Raw genomic sequence first — 17,965 nt, forward strand, 5'->3', positions numbered from 1 at the left:
TAGCAAAACTTAGTCTCTTCAACAAATAGTGCTGAGAATTTTGATTACTCACATGTTAAAAACAAAACAAAATCAAGAATGGATTCAACTCTCACTGATTAATGATTAAAATTTTAAAACCTCAGAAACTAGTATAAGAACACATTCTTTAATCAAACAGGCCACATCTACCAAAGCACCTACAATTAACATCTTATTCAACAGTGAACACTGAACCCTTAAATCCTTAAAATTCCTTAATCCTAAATCCAAGGGGGAAAAAGAGCCTTTCCCCTAAATTCCAATGGAGGGTAAGCATGTCCACCTCATGACTCATGTTCAACTCTGTATTAGCCACCTAAGCAGGTGACATAAGTCAAGAAAAAGAAATGGAATGTACAGTCTGTAAAGTGAAAAAAGAAACTGTCCTTCTCAAAAGACCAAAATATGACATCAAGAAATACAAGTCAGATATAAAAATCAATCATACCTACATATCAGAAACATAATACTTAATATAAAATTTTATAGTCATTTGCCATTAAATCAAAAAATATCAATATTTGGGAATAAACTTAACAAATTATGCATAATACCTATAACATAAAACTTTTTTTAAAAATCAGACCTTAAAAAAACAGAGGGCTGAGTGCAGAGCTAAATGGGTGAAGTTCTAACCATACAAGTATGAAGATCAGAGTTCAAATCCCTAGGACCCAGGTAGAGCTGAGCTAGGTAACAATATGTAATCACAGTGCTCCTACAGCCCGATGGTAGGTGGCAAGAGTCCCCAGAAACTCACAAGCCAGCTGGCCTGAGTACACAGAGATGAACAAAGAGATCTTGTCTCAAACAAGGAGGAAGGTGAGGTTCAACACGTGACCTCACACGCATGCTCCACTAATCATTAGTTTAATTACTGATCTTTATTTCAATATGAGATCTACCAGGACAGGAAATGCTAAAGCACTTCTTATGCACATATACTGCATGTCCACAAAATCATTTACATCCAGAATATACCAATAACATTCAACTCCTACCTCAGTAATCTCAAAATGTTTACTTGTTCAAAGAATATTCACATGATATAAAGCGAGATGAAAAGTTGCTGAACTTTATGACTTAACAGGAAATGTAAAATGGAGTCCCAATGACCACTACACACTGGCCAAAAGGGGCTTAAGTTAGGAAACTCAGACTACTGTTACAGGGAGTATGAGTATGACTCAGCACTTGGGAAAAAGTATTTGACACTGTCTACTAAAGCTACCTCAGAATGCAGGATCTGCTCCTACGTCTATATTAAACATAAAAAATGCTTATACCTCACCAAAGATATAAATAATGTTTCTCACAGCAATATTCTGAACAGCCAGAAAACCCATAAGAAACTTAACACTCAACAATGATATTATAAATAAAAAACATATGGTATAGTCATATAAAGAAATAAATACTATGAGCTACTGGAAAACTAGGACATGGAGCCAGGGTGACAGCTCGGTGGATAAGGACACTTGCTGCCAAGCCTGATCCCAGTTCAATTTCCAGAAGCCCCATGGTGGAAAGAGAGAGATGACTCCCATAAGTTGCCCTCTGGCCTTCACATGCTTGCCATGGCACATCCACATACATATTTGCACAAGCACAGAGAGAGATCAGAGACACAAATAAATAGATAATAAAGGTTAAAGAACAGGAGGAATGAAAAACAAGGGTGTATCGTATAAGTCTAATGTAGAGAACAGAAGCTAGAAACAATAATATATAGTAGACTGTAGAGAGAATCCCTGTACTGTACGGAAGCATCACCTGTCAACAGAGAAGCTGTTGGCCTAGGTGTGGCCTTCCAGCCGGGAGAGAGGAATTCTGGGATAGAGTCAGGCTTGGGAAGAGACTGACTGATGGAGATACACAAGTGAAACTGGGGAGAACCCAGCCATGTGGCATTCATAGACTAGAAAAATAGCTAATTGGGGAACAAACCCTAGCTTACGGCCTAGGCATTTATTCATCAAATAATTCAGTCTCAGAGTCGTTATTTTGGGAACTTGAGTGCAGTTACAGTAAATAATTCTACTGGTACAGAATTAAAATCGGGTCACATAAATATAGTATAGCAGCGGGCTAACAAGGAACTAGTATTCCACTTAGTAGCAAATATTCTATACGGTTGCAAAAAAAGGAAAAAACTAAACTAAAAAGAATTCAGCTAGGTATTTAATGCAAGTGCTAACAGTTAAAATATTTTCATTAATTCAGACTAATCTTTGTCAAAAGAATGTCACACAGATAACAAGACCATTCTTTAATGATACAAGAGTTCATCATTAGGAAGACAAAATGACTGTATTTGTTATCACAGCAAAAACTGAAAAAAATAAAAATTTCTAGGAAGTAATAGATCAAGAAAAAAAGTGCCAAGAAAATACTGAAAGAAATAAAGAAACAAGCCAAACCCTTTCTCAAGAAAGAACAGCTCAAAAGAAAACAAAATATTAAAATGGAAATTTTAAAAGGCTAGATTAACGAATCTGAGCTAACTAGAATATTCCAGTCATATAACTATGCTATCTAAGCTCTGATCACATTACAATCCAGTGGCAGAAACATAACCAGAGAATCCTCGAGGCACTTAGAAACGGTGGTGAACTTTTAAACTCACACATACAAAACAAGCTGAAAATGTAAAATCACACTGGAGCGTGGAGCAAACACGATGCACACATGACATCTCCACACTCACTGCTCCAGACACAGCTTGCAGGAAAGCAGCCCCAACGAACATTTTAAAAGAAGACATAAAAATCAAAAATTTAAGTGATCTACCTCAGTAAATTAGAAGAATAAATAACAAGTTAATACCACAGAAAATAAAATATTAAACAGCAGGAATCAATCTACAACAGCAAAACTAAAGAGACTAGAAGTTAACTAATTAAAAAGCAAAGAAAACTGACAACTCCCTAGCAAGACAAACTTAATAATAAGGTTAACCAACAGTTGTGTGAAGGAGTAAGTGATCAATACAATACTAAGTCCTAAAAGTTATATGAGGTGTATAAACACAACCAAACTGACACATAATTTTAAAAAATCCATTGTAAAAATTAAATATACTATCTCAGTAATAGAGTGAGGCTCAGCAGGCTTCATCTGTGAGGCAACAGAAGCATATAAGGAAAGATGGTAACCATTTCTGAAGCTTGTAGAAAGTAGTAAAATATTTAGGGAACACTCCACTCATTGGACCAGCACAGCCAAGCTTCCCCCCCCCCCGCCCAAATATGATGAAGGTACTAGAAGGAAATTACAGGCCAAGTTCTGTATCAAAAATAGGTTAAAAAAAAAAAAAAAAAGCTGGGCAGTGATGGCACATGCTTTTAATTCCAGCACTCGGGAGGTAGAGGTAGGGAGATCTCTGAAGTTTGAAGCCAGCCTCCTCTACAGACTGAGTTCCAGGACAGCCAGGGTTACACAGAGAAACCAACCCTGTCTCAAAACATCCAAAAATTAAAAAGTAAAACAAAAAGTGAAAAACACATATTTTTTTAAAGCACACTTAAGTCCACTGATGCATAAAATAGGATAATACACAACCAAGATGAATCCTTTTATAAATTGATAGAACTCAAGGTTAAGAGGCTAAAGGGCCTAAGCAAATGAGTGAGGACACCTCAATCCCACTTGGAAGGTAGAAGAAAGCAATGGGGGTGCTGGTGGGGCTAAAGGGAGGGAGGGCCTTGGGTGGGAGAAGGGAAGGGAAAGGGGAACATGATCAGGTATGGGGGAGGAAAGGGAAACAGGACTGAAGCCCTGAGGGCCAGCAGAAAGAATGAAAACAAGCAACCTTGGGAGGTGGGCAGTGGGGAGACCCTCTAGAATGTACCAGAGACCTGGGAGGTGAGAGACACCACACAAAGGATGTGACCTTAGGTGAAATGCCTAACAATAGGGAGAGGGAACTGTAAAGCCCATCTCCAGTGGGAAGACAGGCACCAATGAGGGAGGGGGTTGTCATCCCACAGTCAGAACTCTGACCTACAACTGTTCCTGCCTGAAAGAGCTGCAGGAACAAAAAATGGAGAAGAGACCAAAGGAAAGGAGGTTCAGTGACAGGCCCAAATTAGGATCTAACTCAAGGGGAAGCTCCAAGACCTGACACTATTACTGATTTGTATTTTCAACAATTAGAAAGTGAAACATAAGCCATTTTAATTAAAGTAACTTCAAAAATACCATGCATCTAGCGTAAACATCTCTCTCTCTCTCTCTCTCTCTCTCTCTCTCTGTGTGTGTGTGTGTGTGTGTGTGTGTGTGTGTGTGTGTGTGCCTGTGCATGTATATGTGTAAGTGTGTTAATGAGATTCTGATGTACACTAGGAGAGGCAAGCGTAGGAACAGAAGACACACTCCCAGACACACCAAGATTCTTAGGGGATGAAGTAGCATGAGATAGTATGACTTTGGCACAAGAAGGAAAACAGACAGAAACAAAATTTAGTACATATTAAAAGGTGAAGCATCATAGAAAATTCCATGCAAAATGTTTCACTCACAACTTTAATCTACTTTCTGGTCAGCCATATCAATTTTAACAGCAAGCAAATTATCTCTTACCATTATAAAAAAGCCTTTGAAAACAATTAACAAACATTATACAAAATATCTCTTACCTCCCCAAAAGCTCCTCGACCAATCACCTTTAATATTTCAAAGTCTTCTCTATGTAATCGCATTTGCTTCACTTTAGAAGTAAAGGGTTTAGCTGAAACAAAAGAGCAATGTCAGTTACTTTCTTAATTAAATGTAATGCAAATTAGATGTGCAATAGATAAGTATTGCTTTTTAATTTTTTTTGTTTGTTTCTTGGTTTTTGTTTGTTTAGTTGGTTTGATTTTTTGAGACAGGGTTTCTCTGTAACAGCTCTGGCTGTCCTGGAACTCATTCTACAGACTAGGCTGCTGCTGGCTTCAAATTCAGAGGTCTACCTGCCTTTGCCTAGGATTAGTGCTAGGATTAAAGGCATGCACCATCATCGCCCAGCAGATGAGGATTTCTTAAACAGTAAAAACTCAAATTATAATTAAGAACTAAATCAAAGCACTTTTAAAATCAAATCAAACTATAGAAGTATGAATTAATACCTACAAAAGGCAATGTTTTATTTACATAAATTACATTTTTGACATTTCTGTTTGTCTGAGACGGGGTCTGGGGTATGTAGCTCATACTGGCATGCAACTCACTGTATAACCCAGACGAATTTGTAATCATCCTGCCTCTACCTTAAGGAGTTTTTTAAGAGTGCTAGGATTACAGACATGCTCACCATATTCTTCTCTTTCTGCCTGTCTCTGTCTCTGTCTATCTCTGTCTCTGCTTCTCTCTCTCTCTCTCTCTCTCTCTCTCTCTCTCTGTGTGTGTATGTGTGTGTGTGTTTAGGTGAAAGGACAACTTTGGGTGTCATGAATAAACTGAATAAAAGAGTAATAAACTGAACTTCCTGAGAAAATGGTGATGTACATAGTCCATTTATATTAATATTATATGCTTGTACAAAAGCTGTATATTTGTCAGATTTCTATTTCTCATATGTAATTCAATGGCATTCATTTGTCTTTCCCTTTAGGGAATATGCTTCTATGTAAAAAGATACTATCTTTTATTTCCGTCTAAGATTGCCATCCTTTTAGCCTTTCCTAAAACATCTTTTTAACAACCATGTGCTCACCAGAATCAAATTTTAGTTATTCTGGTTTTAAAAAGTTTATTTCAATACTGTCAGTTCACAAAAAAGAGGGGTGCAAAATGGAAAATTAATTTTTCCATTTGTTTAAATGACAGAAACTGCTAAGTGTTGGCAAGAACATGACTAACAGACACAGCAATGTGTAACGGTAGCACTGTTGGCTGACTCTGAAGTTCTTGTTTTCTTTTTCATGGTCTTAATAGGACACACTACTATTTTGGTAGCCTTCAAAATGTAAAACTTTTTTTAAAGATAATCCTAAAATTGACTTTAATGTTTTTTAATACACAGCTAAAATTTCTCTGATTTTATTTCATTCAAAAGTTTCCCTTCTGTGTTCATAAACAAATTGTGTCTAATTATCTTTCCTCTGTACTGTCTGCAACTAGCTCAGCACTAGTGGAAAGCCAGCTCACTAAACCTGTGAGTTTTCATCCTTGACTATCCACCGCAGTAGCATTCCACTTGTTTAAAGATCTAAGTGTGAAGGATATACTGATGAGACCTTCAACACACAACACGGTTGGCCATGACTTCGGGGTCTAGTAAACCATGTAGCACATGTGTCTTTTCAGGGGACTTTTGATAATTAATTCACTGCATGTTGTTATATTACTGTCTTATATTTTCTAATTCTACAATGACAACTATGTAATTTGTATGTAATTTCTTTGGATTATGCATTGTATGAAAATTCAGTATTTTAGGAATCAGGTTACCAAAGGCATTCTTTTGTTTTCCAAACTCTACCATGTAAGAATGGATAATCCTTACTGAATAGATAATACTTGTTTCTAATGGTCTGTTTTCACTATTGTTCCTTATCATTGTTAAAAATCAGTATACTCACTAACACTCTTCCAATTACAGAATGTTTACTTGAGAGTTTCTAAATTTCAGCCAATCTATTCTGTGGATTCTAAATTTAATTTACACAAAATGTCAGTAAAGAAAGAAACTAGTTGTCATTAACATTCCTACCTCCAAAAAAAATTAAGTTATTTTCATATTTAGAGATAGGCATTAGAGCAAAAACAAAAGTACAACTAACTATAACAAGATTCTAAAAACATGTGTGCCTGAGAACATAACCTTAAAATGTGCAAAATTAGAATAATCATGTTCTTCCTGAAGAGACATTTTACTTAGAATCTATTGATACTTCAAACATACTTCAAAAATATTGCCAGAGCAATATATTTGAGTAGAATACAGATACAGCACTGTAACAACTAGACATTATTACCTTGAAACATTTAATTCTACATATTTTAATAATATCAAGCCTAAAGCCAGCACAAATAAAATTCAAAATATCAAAAGCATAAAAGCTAAATTATATGTATATTATACAATTAACTGTAAATCAATAAAGATAAGCAAAACTACCAGTAAGCTTTGAAATTAAAGGGAAGAAATAAGTAATTAGAAACTACACAAAAAATACAATGTTAAAATTTTGGGAATATGGAGTAAGCCAGTGCTAAATAAATAAAGACCGAGTCTCAAATCTTCTATTTTAAAAGGAGCACTAAAAGCCTTTACAACACAGTTAGACCCTGTCTATGTCCCATCCCATACCAAGAGACTTCAAAACAGAAAAAGCAAGATGAATGAAATTCCTTAATTTAAAATAAGCACATAATGGAAAGATGTGGCACTGAAGAGGTTGTTCCGAGGTTAAGAACCCACATTGCTCTTCCACAGGACTCAAAGTTGGTTCCCAGTCCCAAGCTCACAGCTGCCTATGACTCCAGCTCCAGGGGTATCTAATGGCTCTCTGGCCTGAGGGTACCAGCACTCTCATGTGCATACCCACACAACAGACACACAGACAGGTATTCACAAAATATTTTTTTAATTGAAAGGGCTTAAAAAAGACTATAAAAATAAACTTTACAAAATATCACAGTAAAAAACTGAATTGAACAAAATTACAATGCCACTGAGATTAAATTTAGCAATAATTACCACAAGTAACCTATGTTGCTAAATTTACTGTGACAAATTATTCTTACAGAGTAGCTAATTGTTTTTCAAAAGTAAAAGTCTAAATTCATCAATAAATAAATTGAACCAGTATGCTAGTTTTCTACAAAGAAACCACCAATAGACAACAGCTTTACAAGTTCTAGTTTTTTAAAAAATGCACAAGTTATGACATACTCTGAAGGCACTGAAGAAATCATTGGCACATGGGTATCACCAAGAAGCAAAGAGAAAATACAGTATCCAAATGAAGCTTTGTTTCTATTTATTATTCTTCCAGAAGACCCAAGGTCTCAGAGAAATAGCTGTCACTAGATGAGTGGTGACTCCAAGCATGGAACAGTATATGCACTGTAACATGGAACCTGCATCTGCCCAAGAAAAGTCATCTGATTGGTCACCAGAGAACAACTGGACACACTTACATGGAGACAAGACCACAAAACAAGTGACATGTAGCAATTACAAGTTTCAAGAAAGAGCAGTGACCTGAAAGATGAAGCCCATCGGGACACTGAAGAGATACACAACTAAATGCAGGGAATAAGCAGGGATTGGATTCTCAATTTAAGTTTTTAAATGGAGGTTGCTGTAAGGATATTACTGAGACAGTAGTTAAATTTTGATATTGGATTTTACAGTAAATAAAATTATTATACCAGAGCAGATAAAATGGCTCAGTGAGTAAGAACCCTCTTTACCAACCCTGAAAGCCTGAGTTCAATCCCCAGAAACCACATGGTAGAAGGAGAGAACAGACTCTAGCAAATTGTCCTACACACACACACACACACACACACACACACACACAATAAAGGAAATTTTAATTTTTTAAAAAATTATTTGTTGGCAGCTGTACTACAAAGCAACACCAGATGACATCTTTCTTCTAAGAAATATGTAAAGACCCTTTGGTCTTGATATCAATAAATTATCCTTGGAAGGTTCAGCCAAAATAATGTATTCATGTTTGTGTGCAGAAAGAACAAAGTACAGCACAAATACAACAAAATATCAAAAAAAAAAAAAAAAAAAAAAAGCAAATCACTCTAAAACCGTCTATGGAATTCCGTGAAGCTGTTTCTGCAAGTTCTGACCACTCAGTTTTTCTTGCCAAAGTCTCTAGTTATTCTGCGTGTGCCCATCAGACACATACATACTGCAGTGGTGAGTGTGCAGTCAATGTGGACATTCACCAAAGGGAGACTGTTCACACATACAAAAGAAATGAAGACATAAAGACTCTTAAATCATAGAGAAGAAAAAGCGACCTTTCTAAGTCTGTGATTGCAACAAAACATTCTGCTCTCAAATCTTCAGTAGAAAATAGTACATAACATGGTAATTTTCAAAATACAATTTTAAAACAAGATTAAACATTCATAAAAAGAAAGCATTGAGAAGTCAAAATTATATGAGAAATAAAAATTTCAAATATCAAATAATATCAAAATTCAGACTCATTGCTTCCAGAACATTATAGTCAATAGAGAGAAATGTCCCAGGATCAGGAATTTGGTAAGGATACCTGGCTCTGGCCACTTCTACTATGCATAAGACTAGAAGTTAAAGCCTGAGCAAGTGGATCAAAAAAAAGAAATAATAATGAAAGCTATCTAAATGAAGAGGGGAGTGTGTTTGCAGGTAGCATGATATACACAGAAAACACTAAAGAATACTTGGGAAAACACAAAGTAAATAAAGGAACTCACAAAGCTATAGGATATAAAATCAATACACAGAGTCGGCTGTGTTTCATACTTTACATGATCCCATTTTAACAAATAACTAAGCCTAAATACAAAAAAAAGCTAGGTTGGTTGTTGCATAGGAATAATGTTGTTTATATGACAGCTAATGGATGGAGGATTTTCTTGGAGTGTGGTAAAAATGGCCTCAACTGTGAGGAATAAACAACCACAGAAAATTAAACATGTTAAATTGCATACTTTAAGTCAGTGTATTTCTGTCATATGTAAATAATATCTCATTAAAAACTTTGAAAAATAAGTTTGTAAAGCCAGGCTAATGAGACAGGCCTACAATCCTAGCTACACAGAGGCTGAGGGTTACAAATCTAAGGTCTGCCTGGGATATACACTGAGTTCAAGCTACCTAGGACTACTTAATGAAACCTTAACTCAAAAAAAAAAAAAAGTATAAAAATTTCCTTTATTTTTCAGTGAATACTTATAAAATATTTTAATCACATTTGCAAGGAAATAAAAAAAGCAAATAGGTATGACAGTGTATGCCTTAATTTCAGCACTTGGTAGACAAGAATAGATGTATTACTCTGAATTTGAGGCTGGCCTTGACTATATAAGAGAGTTTCAAGTAAACCAGGTTTACATAGTGAGGCCCTGTCTTAAAACAATAAAAATTCTAAAGCAATTAGGAAAAAATGTAACAAAGGAGGTAAAACCTAAAAAAAAAAAAGTGCTGCCTAAATGAACAGAAAGACATTCCATATTCTAAACTGGCAAGATTTAATACTGCTAAGATGACAATGATATCTAAGCAACTGTCTGAGGCAGGACAATCCTCACAATCCGTAATGGTGCTTTTAGTAAAAGTAGAAAACCTATCCTAAAGACACTTCTGGCACAAGGCCAGAGCTAGCCCAGCTTCATCAGGACTGGTGGCCCGCCCACAGAATGCTGGGCGCCTGGAGGAGCAGGAGGATTCTCGCTCCTGAGCCCAGGGCTGAGTCCACACTACCTCTCCACTGACTATCCTGGGAGAAGCCACATGGAACTCTCAGGGTGAGAACAGACACTTCTGTCTCAAGGCCAGAGTCAGCCCAGTTGGCAGGACTGGGTACTGTCATCAGAACTCACAGCCTACCCAGAGAGCTGAACACACAGGAGCATTCTCTCTCCAGAGACTGCAGGCCAACAGACCCACAGGGGAAACAAGCTCGAGTCAGAGATAACAAGATCACCTAGCATCACCGATTACAAGGTGGCAAGAGGCAAGCTCAAGAATCTAAGAAACAAAAACCAAGACAACCTGGCAACATCAGAACCCAGTTCTCCCACCACAACAAATAGTGGATATCCCAACTCACCAGAAAAACAAGATTTAGACTTAAAAATCATACTTTATGATGATGATGGAGGTCCTTGAGAAGGGCATAAATAACACACTTAAAGGAGTACAGGAAACCCAGGAGAAAACACAAACATAAGATGAACCCCTAAAGAGGAAACACAAAAAAATACAAAAATCACTTAAAGAGTACAGAAAAGCACAACCAAACAGGTGAAGGAATTGAAAACAGAAATAGAAACAATGAAGATATCACAAAAAGAAGACAACTCTGAAGTTGGAAAGACATCTGGAGTCATAGATGCAAGCATCACTAACAGAATACAAGAGAGGGAAGAGAGAAGAATCTCAGGGGCAGAAAATACCATAGAAAACATTGGCAAAACAGTCAGAAAAAAATGTAAAACTCAAAAGTTTCTAACCCAAAACATCCAGAAAATCCAGGACACAATGAGAAGACCAAACCTAAGGATAATAGATGCAGAAGAGAGCGAAGACTCCCAACTAAAAGGCTCAGTAAATATCTTCAACAAAATTGTAGAAGAAAACTTCCCTAACCTAAAGAAAGAGATATCCACAAACATACAAGAAGCCTACAGAACCCCAAATAGATTGGACCAGAAAAGAAATTTTTCCCGACACATAATAGTCAAAACAACAAATGTTCAAAAAAAAAGAAAGAATACTGAAAGCAGTAAGGGAAAAAGGACAGGTAGCATATAAAGGCAGACCGAACAGAATTACACCAGACTTTTCAACAGAGACTATGAAAGCTAGAAGATCCTGGACCAAGGTCATACAGAACCTAAGAGAATACAAATGCCAGCCCAGGTTACTATATCCAGCAAAACTCTCAATTATCAGCTAGAAACACCAAGATATTCCAGAACAAAAGCAAATTGACACAATATCTATCCACATATCCAGCCCTACAAAGGATAATAGATGAAAAACTCTACCACAAAGAGGGAAACTTCACTCTAGAAAAAGCAAGAGATTAATCTTCCTGCAACAAATCCCAAAGAAGAAAAGCACACAAACATAATTCTACCTCTAACAATGAAAATATAAGTAGCAGGAAACAACAATCACTATTCCTTAATATTGCTTAACATCAATGGACTCAATTCCTCAATAAAATGATATAGATTATCAGACTGGATACGTAAACAGGATCCAGCATTATCCTGCACACAGAAAACTCATCTCAGCAACAAAGACGGGCACTACCTCAGAGTAAAAGGTTTGGAAAAAACTTTCCAAGCAAATGGTCCCAAGAAACAAACTGGAGTAGCCATCCTAATATTAAATAAAATAGATTTTCAACCAAAAGTCATCAAAAAAGACAAGGATGGACACTTTTTTTACTCATCAAAGGAAAATCTATCAAAATGAACTCTCAATCGTGAACATCTATCCTTCAAATACGAGGGCACCCATATTCATTAAAAAAAAAAAAAAAACCCTACTAAAGCTCAAAGTATATATTGCATCACACTCAATAATAGTGGAAGACTTCAACACCCTACTCTCTTCAATGGACAGATCATGGAAGCAGAAACTAAACAGAGACACAGTGAAACTAACAAGTTATAAACCAAATAGATTTAAAAGACACCTATAGAATATTTCCTCCTAAAACAAAAGAATATGCCTTGTTCTCAGCACCTCACTACACCTTTTCCAAAATTTACCATATATTGGGTCACAAAACAGGCCTCAACAAATACAAGAACACTGAAATAATCCCATGAATCCTATCAGATCACCATGGAGTAAGGCTGGTCTTCAAAAACAACAAAAAGCCCATGTACACATGGTAGCTAAACGATGCTCTACTCAAGGATAGCATGGTCAAAAAAGAAATAAAGAAAGAAATCAAAGACTTTTTAGAATTTAATGAAAATGAAGGCACAACATACCCAAACTTTTGGATACAATGAAAGCAGTGCTAAGAGGAAAACTCATAGCTCTCAGCACCTCCAAAAAGAAACTGGAGAGAGCATACACTAACAGCTTGACAGCACACCTGAAAACTCTAGAGCAAAAAGAAGCAGATACACTCAAGAGGAGTAGACAGCAGGAAATAATCAAACTCAGAGCTGAAATCAACCAAATAGAAACAAAAAGAATTATACAAAGAATCAACAAAACCAGAAGCTGGTTCTTTGAGAAAATCAACAAGATCAATAAATCCTTAGCAAGACTAACTAGAGGGCACAGAGAGAGTATCCAAATTAACAAAATCAGAAATGAAAGGGGAGACATAACAACAGAAACTGGGGAAATTCAAGAAATCATCAGATCATACTATAAAAACCTATACTCAAAAAAAAAAAAAAAAAAAAAACTGGAAAATCTAGAGGAAATGGACAATTTTCTAAGCAGATACCAGGTACCAAAGTTAAATCGGGATCAGATAAACCATCTAAACAGCTCCATAACCCCTATGGAAATAGAAGCAGTCATCAAAAGCCTCCCAATCAAAAATGCCCACAACCAGATGGCTTAGTGCAGAATTCTATCAGACTGTCATAAAAGACCTAATACCAATACTCTCCAAACTATTCCACAAAATAGAAACAGAGGAAACACTACCCAACCCATTCTTCAAAGCCACAATTACACTTATTCCTAAACCACACAAAGACCCTACAAATAAAAAGACTTTTAGACCAATTTCCCTCATGAACACTAATGCAAAAATACTCAATTTAATTCTTGCAAACCAAATCCAAGAACACATTAAAACAATCATTCACCATGACCAAGTAGGCTTCATCCCAAGAATGCAAGGATGGTTCAATATACGGAAATCCATCAATGTCATCCACTATATAAACAAACTCAAGAAAATCACATGATCATCTCTTTAGATGCTGAAAAAGCATTTGACAAAATTTAACACCCCTTCATGTTAAAAGTCTTGGAAAGATCAAGAATTTATGGCCCATACTTAAACATAGTAAAAGCAATATACAGCAAATCAGTAGCCAACATCAAACTAAATAGTGAAAAACTTGAAGCAATCCCACTAAAATCAGGGACTAGACAAGGATGCCCACTCTCTCCCTACGTATTCAATATAGTACTCAAAGTCCTAGCCAGAGCAATCAGACAGAAAAAGAGGTCAAAGGGATACAAACTGGAAAGGAAGAAGTCAAAATAACACTATCTGCAGATGATATGATAGTATACTTAAGTGACCCCAAAAATTATACCAGAGAACTTTTACAGCTGATAAACAGCTTCAGCAAAATGGCTGGATATAAAATTAACTCAAACAAATCAGCAGACTTCCTCTACTCAAAAGATAAACAAGCTGAGAAAGAAATTAGAGAATCAACACCCTTCACAATAGTCACAAAGAATATAAAATACCTTGGGATGACCCTAATCAAGCAAGTGAAAGATCTGTATGACAAGAACTTCAAGAAGAAAATTGAAGAAGACCTCAAAAGATGGAAAGATCTCTCATGCTCATGGATTCGAAGGATCAACATTGTAAAAATGGCCATCGTGCCTAAGGCAATCTACAGATTCAAAGCAATCCCTATCAAAATTTCAACTCAATTCTTCAGAGAGTTAGAAAGAGAAACTTGCAAATTCATTTGGAATAATAAAAAACCCAGGACAGCAAAAACTATTCTCAACAATAAAAAACTTCCGGGGGATTCACCATCCCTGGCCTCAAGCTGTATTACAGATCAATTGTGATAAAAACTGCATGGTATTGGTACAGAGACAGGCAAGCAGATCAATGGAACAGAATCGAAGAACCACACACCTATGGCCACTTGATCCTTGACAAAGGAGCTAAACACATTCAATGGGGGGAAAAAAAAAAAACAGCCTCTTCAACAAATGGTGCTGGTTCAACTGGCAGTCAGCATGCAGAAGAATGCAAATCGATTCTTTCTTATCTCCTTGTACAAAGCTCAAGTCCAAATGGATCAAAGACATCCACATAAAACCAGGTACACTGAAACTAATAGAACAGAAAGTAGAGAGGAGCTTAGAACACATAAGCACAGGGGAAATTTTCCTGAACAGAACACAAAAGGCTTAAGCTCTAAGATGAAGAATCAACAAATAGGACCTCAAGAAATTGCAAAGCTTCTGTAAGGCAAAGGACACTATCAAAAGGACAAAATCGAAACCAATAGACTGGGAAAAGATCTTTACCAATCCTACATCTGACACAGGGCTAGTTCAATATATACAAATAACTCAAGAAGTTAAACTCTAGGGAATCAAATAATCCTATTAAAAATGGGGTACAGAGCTAAACAAAAAATTCTCAACTGAGGAATAATGAATGGCTGAGAAGCACCTAAAGAAAAGCTCAACATCCCTAGTTATCAGGGAAATGCAAATCAAACCAACCCTAAGAGTCCACCTCACACCAGTCAGAATGGCTAAGATCAAAAACTCAGGTGACAAACAAACAAACAAAAAACCAGAAAACCTCAGATGACAGCAGATGCTGGTGAGGATGAGGAGAAAGAGGGACACTCCTTCACTGCTGGTGGAATTGCAAGCTGATACAACCACTCTGGAAATCATTCTGGTGGTTCCTCAGAAAATTGGACATAGTACTACCAGAGGACCCAGCTATACCACTCCTGTGCATATACCCAAAAGATGCTCCAACATATAACAAGGACACATGTTCCACCATGTTCATAGCAGCCTTATTTATAATAGCCAGAATCTGGAAAGAATCCTTCAACAGAAGAATGGATACAGAAAATGTGGTTCATATACACAATGGATACATAATACTCAGCTATTAAAAACAATGACTTCATGGAATTCCTAGGCAAATGGATGGAACTTGAAGCTATTATCCTGAGTGAGGTCACCCAGTCACAAAAGAACACTCATGGTATGTACTCACTGTTAAGCGGACACTATCCCAAAAACCTCAGAATACCCAAGAAACAATTCACAGAACGTATAAAGGTCAAAGAGAAGGAAGGTCAGAAGGTGGATGCCTCAGCCCTTCTTAGAAGGGAGAACAAAACACTCATGGAAGGAAATACAGGGACAAATAGAGGAACAGGGATTGGAGAAAAGATCATCCAGAGACTGCCTCACCTGGGGATCCACCCCATATGCAGCCACTAAACCCATGCACTATTGCTGATGCCAAGTAGTGCTTACTGGAAGGAACCTGATATGGATGCCTCCTCAGAGGCTCTGCCGGAGCCATACTGATACAGAGAAGGATGCTTACAGCTAACCATTGGACTGAACACAAGGATCCCAATGAAGGAGCCAGAGAAAGGACTGAAGAAGCTGAAAGGGTCTGCAACCCCGTGGAAAGAACAATATGACCAACTAACCAAACCCACCACAGCTCCCAGTGACTAAAGCACCAACCAATGAGTTTGCATGGAGAGACCCATGGCCCCAGGTACATATGCAGCAGAGGACAGCATTTTCTGGCATCAATGGGAGAAGAAGCCTTTGGTCTAGCAAAGGCTCATTTTCCCAGTGTAGGAGAGCACCAAGGAGCTGAGGTGGAAGACGGTGGTTGAGAGAGCGAGCACCTTCATGGATGCAATGGGAGGGGGAGGGGAGGTGTGATTGGGAGAATGGGATTGGGAGAAGGGGATAACATCCGAAATATAAATACAGAGAATACCCAATTTTTAAAAAAATGAAAGAAAAAAAACCTATCCTAAAATTCATATAAAATCTCAATGCAGACTGAATAGCCAAAACAATCTGTAAATGAGATAAAGATGTCTTTGATGCACTAGGGTATAGCTTCTTGAGTTCCTTGTATATATTGGATACTAGCCCTCTATCAAATGTAGAATAACGCATACAGTAAAATTATCATCCAACCTTAAAATGAAAGAAAAATATGATATATATTACAATATAGCTGAATCTTGAAAACATTTTAAGTAAAAGAAGCCAGATATCAGATATCATGTGATTTAATTTTTATGAAATACTTAACATGGGAAACCTCACTGACACTGAAAGCAGAGTTCCCCATCAGGAGTGAAGAGCAGAAGTATAGTCATTGAATCATTACTGGATTTCTTTTCATGTAATGATGCAGTTTTGGAAATAAGATACCAATAATGGTTTTACACTGTCATAAATATAATGCTTCTGAAATGTACATTTAAAAACAGTTACAGTAGAACCCAGGCACAGAGGCACACCTGTAATCCCAACATTTATGAAGTGAAGGAGGAGGATCAGGAACTCAACATCATCCTCAGCTACACAGCAAGTTCAAGGGCTGCTTGTGCTACATGAGACTCTCTCTCTCTATAAACACCAACAACCATTAAAAAAGGGAGGTGGGGAATGGCAAATTTCACATTATATACATTTTATAATTTTTAAATTCTTAAAATATCAAAACCATTAAATTATAAATTTCAAATAGGTTAACTAATTCATCTATAAATAAAAAATCAATAAAACTTTTCAAAGAAAAAAGGATCAAATGTTTAAAATAAAACTATAAACAAGTCTGATAAAGCAAACTGACAAACGCAGACTTCTTGGAACTGAAAACGAAACTCATAACAATTACTGTATCCAGTTCCTGCACATAAAATAAGCTTAATCTCAACTATGTTATGGGACAACAAAACAGTATCACCAATGTATAATTTACTTTGTCCCAAGACTGAATTAGAAAGCTAAAAGAAAGAATACTGAAAGACACTTAGATTAAATATACCTATTGACTATTCTAATTTCTGATCATAAAAAGCAAAAACAACTAAAAAGTGTCTATAGACAGGTATGCAGTTATTTTGCCATAATAAGCTGCTCTTAACAATATGAAGAAAATCAACAAGAACACAAGTTATAAAACCACTGGGAAATCCGATCACAATGTCTAGAGGAATTAAACAGACTCGCTGTGATGTTACAGTTGAGAATTTTAAAACTCAGTAGTAGAGCAGTAAGATGGACATGTCTATTACCTGAATATTTCCTATCTCTCTAGTACATTTGAAAAAACTGGTTAGATTCAATTCACTTCTAAAAGTTTGTTGGCAATATTTAACAAATGTGTTTTATACAAATACTTGTTTATTTTTAAAACTATGATAATATTTACTAAAAATCTCACTTCAGGAACTCTATGTGATTAGAATGACTGGATATTAGTGACAACTTACAATAACACCCTTAATGATCATTTTAAAA

General features: G+C 36.4%; 1 protein-coding gene across 8 annotated transcripts in view; it reads right to left on the reverse strand.

Moving 5' to 3' along the window:
- Positions 1-17,965, reverse strand: part of CDC42BPA (CDC42 binding protein kinase alpha) — a 207,116-nt gene that overhangs the window by 156,663 nt on the left and 32,488 nt on the right. For all 8 annotated transcript variants that reach the window (XM_080927474.1, XM_080927480.1, XM_080927479.1 and 5 more), the window contains exon 2: positions 4,659-4,750. In XM_080927474.1, coding sequence (XP_080783600.1) covers positions 4,659-4,750 — 92 coding nt within the window. The remainder of the gene's footprint in view (positions 1-4,658; positions 4,751-17,965) is intronic.

This window comes from Micromys minutus (assembly GCF_963924665.1).
Source record: "Micromys minutus genome assembly, chromosome: 1".
Classification (NCBI taxonomy): Eukaryota; Metazoa; Chordata; class Mammalia; order Rodentia; family Muridae; genus Micromys; species Micromys minutus.